Raw genomic sequence first — 6,420 nt, forward strand, 5'->3', positions numbered from 1 at the left:
CTTTCTAATTGATTGAAGTCCTTGAACCAATGAGAGACAGACAGACAGACGGACACTGGATCCATGATCATTGAAAAGGAGCTATGAATGAGATAGATAGTGATATTCAACTCATTATCTTCAGGTGAGTGAGAGTTGTAATGGAAGACAATTTTTAATCCAGGAAGTGTTTCATGAGAAAAAGAAAGGGGGAAAGTTGATGGAAATTTGTGTTTCATATCTGAAGAAGAGTCCCTATTAACAGAAATTATTTTATGAGTCTCATTCGTAGGAAGACAAAACTGCTAACTTATTTTTGTCTTTCATCTGATGCCATAGACATCTTCATTTTCATGGTGTTACTATAGAAGACTCCAGTATCTCCAAGTGCTGTCAGTCATGCAGCAGATGAACATCACTCTGGTCAGTGAGTTCATCCTGGTGGGCTTCCCCACTGCCCCAGGGATGCAGCTCCTGCTCTTCTTCTTCTTCCTCCTGGTCTACTTGTTGGTGGTAGCAGAGAATCTTGTTATCATGCTCACTGTTTGGGTCACAGTCTCCCTTCATAAGCCCATGTACTATTTCCTGAGTAGCATGTCATTCCTGGAGGTCTGGTATGTCTCCGTCACAGTCCCCAAGATGCTGGATGGATTCCTCCTGCAGAGACGGCGCATCTCCTTCACAGGTTGCATGACCCAGCTCTACTTCTTTATCTCTCTAGCCTGCACAGAGTGTGTGCTTCTAGCAGCCATGGCCTATGACCGCTATGTGGCCATCTGCCACCCTCTGCGATATCCAGTCATCATGACCACAGGTTATTGTGTGCAGCTGGTGGTTTTCTCCTATATGACTGGCTTCATGATCACTGTGATCAAGGTCTATTTCATTTCACATGTCACCTTCTGTGGCTCCAATGTCATGAACCACTTTTTCTGTGATATCTCACCAATCCTCAAACTGGCATGCAAAGACATGTCCACAGCTGAGTTAGTGGACTTTGCTTTGGCAATTGTCATTTTAATTTTCCCTCTCACCATCACGGTCCTTTCTTATGTCTACATTGTGTCCACCATCTTGCATATATCCTCTACGCAGGGAAGGATGAAGGCCTTCTCCACTTGTGCATCCCACCTCACTGTGGTCATAATTTATTACACAGCCATGATTTTCATGTATGCCAGGCCAAGAGCTATTGCATCATTTAATTCCAACAAACTAATCTCAGCTGTGTATGCAGTCCTCACACCCATGCTAAATCCTTTCATCTACTGTCTAAGGAACCAGGAAGTCAAGAATGCTATAAAGAAGACCTTGTGGGGAGGCCAATGCCTCCTGCTCAGCTGATCTCTGCTGCCCTGAGGAGGAGACAGTGTTTCGTGCAGGATGTTGTTTCCATGACATTTGTCATGGTCCTGTTTATTACTATGCTCTTCCACAACCTGCTTTCTTAAAAAATTTATAGCATGGAAAAATTTTAAAGGAGGGACACTTAGTATGTATTGTTTTAACCAATTATCATGCTTTTACCATCTTACACCATAGATAACTTAGGTACTTTAAAACAATATGATAATATAACATATTCAATTTTAATACATATGCTTACCTACATAATAATATACTTAATGTAGGTTTGAAATATGCATGGTATTAAAATATAGCTCCTGTTCTCAAAAACATTTACTCCTTTTCACTAACTGAATAAACAGTTCTCTTGTTAGATTTTTCAGTTTCTTCACAGTACAGTTTTAATTATCTTTTTGTCTTTAACTTCATATCTTGCTCATGATAAACCTGTACAGATAAATATTAGGTCGTGGTTATAATTGCTTTTTAAAAGTTTGACCAAGGACCTAAAGGACAGGTGTCTTGTTTTCACTTAGAATCAATTCTCAAGGCAAAGTTGCTCTCCCTGATTGTCATGTTCCATAGTTTCCTTTTATGAAGACCAGCAGGCCCAGCCTTCCCAGAATCTGTTCAACTCACCACACAATTTTAGACAAAGCTTATGAGAGGAGGAAGGGGAGGAGGGAAACTTCTCTGGAATTCCTCATTTTCTCAGGCTTTTGCTTCAGCTCCTTTCAGGCACTTTGGGCTATTGCGTGAGACACAAGTGCAGTTCTTGGGTCTTAATTCTTGCAACACTTCTAGCAACCAATGCTAGAGTTTATGGTTACTTGAGGCACAATTTGTAGCAGAGACTCTGGGGCTCCCTAGGCTGTGGTCAGCTCTACAGTCAGAGGGGCTGCTGCTTCCCTGTTCTGAGCCCACGGTGCACATTTTGGGAGTGTCCCTTCAGTGATAGCATGCTTCCTGGAGTCCAAGGCAGTGGCTATGACCTAGTCACTGCAGAGGCCTCCTTTTTCTGTCCTCTCATCTTGGCTCTCATTACTCCACATGCTTTCCTGTGCTAGTCTTTATGCTAAGAGTCTTCTCATCTCACTCCTATTGATCACATCCTAGTCATGGTTTGTACTCTAGCACAGGTAATATTCCATATTGGTGTAGTTAATGAAAAACAGTTTTAGAATTCTTTGTTATTGTTGATGCTTGTCTTTAAGAATTTTTCATGTCTCTTCATAAGCATAACCTCTCCACAGTTTTCTTTTTATTGCCCAGCTTTACTGAGATATGGTTGACAAAATTCATATTTATTTAACTTAATAAGTACCAAATTTTCAATTCTGTTACTATTTCAATGGTATTGACCCAGATGCATTAAAATAGGTTGAAAATCATAATCTAGAGCTTGTACATCCTTTATATGTATTTTTCCTTTTACGTATTCAAAGTTCTAATCATTCATGTATTACTTCTCAAAAGATCTAAAAACACAACATTTAATTCAAAGTTACCATAAGTGGTATGTTTGTTGCACAATTTAAATCTTTATATTTGTTCCACATTTGGAACTTGGGGACAAAATGGGTTTAGTTGTACAAGATGATGATTTCACAAATGTATACATTGTGAAATGATTACCACAATCAGGCTAGTTAACTTACCCATCCCTTTGTAGAGTTACCCTTCTATGTGTGCACATTGAGAACACTTGGTACTGACTCAGATGGCAAATGACAAGTACACTATGCATTACTATTAACTGTAGTAACCATGCTGTACAGAAAATCATCAGAAATTATTTGTGTTGAAACTGAAAATTTGTACCATTTGACCAATATCTCTAGCTCTTCCCAGCTATCCCCAGCCTCTGTCATCCACTATTCTTCTTTCTGTTACTATGAGTGCAATTTTTTAAACTTTTGCAGTGACATCAGGTCATATTTCTATTTGCTTCTGCCTTATTTCAGTTAGCATAATGTTCTCTTGTTGACCCAGGTCATTACAAATGGCAGGAGTTCCTCCTTTGTAAAGAGCAAATACTATTTTGTGATGCAGATAAACTTCATTTTCTTTATCCATTAATCTGCTGACAGGTGCTTATTTCATTGTTTTTTTTTTCTTCCCGTTGGTTTTCTAGTTTCTATTTCCTTTATGTCTGCTCTGATCTTTTTTTATTTCCTTGCTTCTACTTTAGGTTTAGTTACTTTGCTTTTCTTTCTAATTCCTTGAGAGATAGAGACGGGTAACTTCTTTGTGTTCTTTCTCTTTTTTCATGATATAGGCATTTATTGCTATAAATGTCTCTCTTAGAACTGACTTTGCTGCATCTTTTAACTTTTGGTATGCTGTATTTCCATTTTTGCTTGTCTGAAGATATCTTTTATTTTCTTCCGAATATCTTTATTTACCCATGGGGTGTTCAATATCATGCTAAATGAAATAAGCCAATCCCAAAAAAACAAAGGCTGAATGTTTTCCCTGATAAGTGGAGAATGATATACAATGGGGGTGGGGGCGTGGGGAGTGAGAGAAGAATGGGGAAACTTTAGATTATGTAGAAGGAAATGAGAGGGATAAGGGGGTATGAAAAATGGTGGAATGAGACAGACACCATTACCCTATGTGCATGTATGACTACACAAATGGTATGAATCTACATCGTGGACAAGCATAGAAGGGAAATGATGTACCCCATTTGTGTACAATGAATCAAAATGTAGTCTATAAAAAATAAATACATAATTAAAAAAAAACTACAGTGTTTAAATCCACTAATTATGAGTTTTCTACTTTCTTCCTGGGATGATTTCTAGTTTCCTGGTCAAAAAAGAGGTTTGATATGAGTTGTATCTCAAGTTTGTTAAGACTTGTTTTGTGTTTTTCAGGGGGAAATAAAAAAAGTCTTTATCTCTCTCCCATCTCTGAAAGATAACTTTGTTGTGTGAAGTATTCTTGGTTGTCCATTTTTCTTTCAGCAGTTTGGACATATCATCCCATCTCTCCAGGTTTGTAAGGCCAGTCTCTGCTGAGAAGTCCATCAATCGCCTGATGGGAGTTTCCTTCACATGACAAGCCTCTTTTCCCTTGCTGCTTTCAAATTTCTTTCTTCACCTTTGATTTGTGAGCACTTGTTTATGCCTTTTCTGTTAAGGTTGCTTTTACATAATACTATAAACTGGATAAACAAAAAAACAGAAAATAACTTTTCATATTTCTGAAAAGGATCCAAGTCTGCAGATTCAGTGTCTGGTAAGGGCCTTCTTTTTGGTGAACTCATGGTTCTTCTTGCTGTATCCTTAAGGGATGAAGCAGCTCTCTGTGGCCTCTTTTCTGTGTGTGTGTGTGGGGGTGTGGTACTGGGGATTGAACCCAGGGACGCTTTACCACTGAGCTACATGCCCAGGCCTTTTATCTTTTTTATCTTGAGATAGTCTTGCTGCATAGCTTAGGACCTCACTAAGTTGCTGAGGCTGGACTCAAATTTTTGATCTTCCTGTCTCAGCATCTGCAGCCAGTGGGATTATAGATGTACACCATCATGCCTGGATTCTGTGGTGTTTTTGATAAGAACATTAATACCATTAATCCAAAAAGGCTGCATCTTATTGATCAAATTACCCTCCAAAGGCCCCACATCCTAATAAGTTTACAGTGGTGATTAGTTTTCAACATCAATTTGAAAGAGGGAATGTAAACATTCAGAGTATGGCAGATCATCATATGTCTCATTAAAGTATCTTTGGGAAGATCCTATTTAGGGGCCTTTGGGCTTCCTGTACTTGGATGTTCATATCTCTCCCAGAATTGGATGTTCCTATCTCCCCCTGTCCCGTCCCGCAGGACTTCAACGGGAACCTGGAGGGGGGAGCGGGGATTGGGAGAGACAAGAGACACTAGAAACGGAGACAAGACAAAAGCCTGATCAAGTCTCGTTTATTAGGGGAATAAACTCAGTTAATATAAAGTACAAAAACCAATCAGGGGAAAGCGCCAGAAGGCAAGACTACTCCGCGCCAGAACTCGAATAAGGAAGTGTAGTTGGTCAGTCGTGAAGCACCGCACAATCTAGTCTGATGCACCTGGCATTGTCTGACAGTTATGTGTGCAGGGAGAGGCACGCCTCGCCAGTGTCCGGCAGGCGCCATCTTAGCTCAACATGAGGTGAGTCAGGGGGCGTGACCTGCTGGCTCTGGACATCCCCCCAGATTTTGGAACTTTTGTTTTTTTAACAATGATTTCTTTAAATGAATTTCCTTCCCATTCCTTTCTGTCTTCTTAAACTATCACAATGCTTTTTCCTCTGTATGGTGTTCCATAAATCCTATAGATGTTCTTCATCCTTTTTTGTTCATCCTTTTATTTCCCCCTCTGACTGAATAATTTTAAGTGACCTGTCTTCAAATTTGCTGATTTCTTCTACATGATCAAGATCAAGACTACTATCAGAATCCTGTATTTCATTTTTTATTTCAGAATTATATTATTCGTCTCCAAAATTTGTTTGATTCTTTTTTATGTTTCTGTTTCTTGAGCCTCTCATTTTTTTATTATTATTTTCCTGATTTTATTAAACTACTTATCTGTATTCTCTTTTAGCTTACTGAACATCTTTAGAACAATTATTGTGAATTTTTTGTCAGGCAGTTTATGAATCTCCTTTTTTGGGGTGTTTACTGAACATTTGTTGAATTCCTTTGATGGTTTAATATTTCCCTAATTTTAGTGATTCTCAAAGATTTTCAAAGTTGTTTGCACATTTGAAGAGTAGCTACCTCTTCCTGACTTTGTGGACTGGCTATGGTTAGGAATACTTTACCTACTGGAGGAAGTACAATGATACATACTATGGGTCTGTGTCTAGTGGCACAAGGCACCCATATTAGTATGCATGTATGTAGTAGCTCTGGGTTCAATGGAATGCAGTTTCTTGTTGGCTTAGGAAGCTGATATCTGCAACATCAACAATTGCATGGTCCCTGCAAGGGCCCACAGTGACTGTGAGGGCTATTGGGATACTTAGAGTACGTCTTCGTCCAGCATCAAGGACTGGGACTGTGGGAAGGACCAGGACTGACCAGAGGCACATGCATGGAATGC

General features: G+C 39.3%; 1 protein-coding gene across 1 annotated transcript; it reads left to right on the forward strand.

Annotated features, from left to right (window-relative positions):
• The first annotated feature begins 313 nt into the window (after positions 1 to 313).
• On the forward strand, positions 314 to 1,374 carry LOC306640979 (olfactory receptor 6B9-like). Its single transcript, XM_079105752.1, has one exon. It carries the CDS (start codon positions 379 to 381, stop codon positions 1,321 to 1,323), a length of 945 nt encoding a protein of 314 aa, XP_078961878.1. The 5' UTR covers positions 314 to 378; the 3' UTR covers positions 1,324 to 1,374.
• The last annotated feature ends 5,046 nt before the right edge of the window (positions 1,375 to 6,420 follow it).

The sequence above is a fragment of the Sciurus vulgaris genome (assembly GCF_902686455.1).
Source record: "Sciurus vulgaris genome assembly, chromosome: 11".
In the NCBI taxonomy this organism is placed as follows: domain Eukaryota; kingdom Metazoa; phylum Chordata; class Mammalia; order Rodentia; family Sciuridae; genus Sciurus; species Sciurus vulgaris.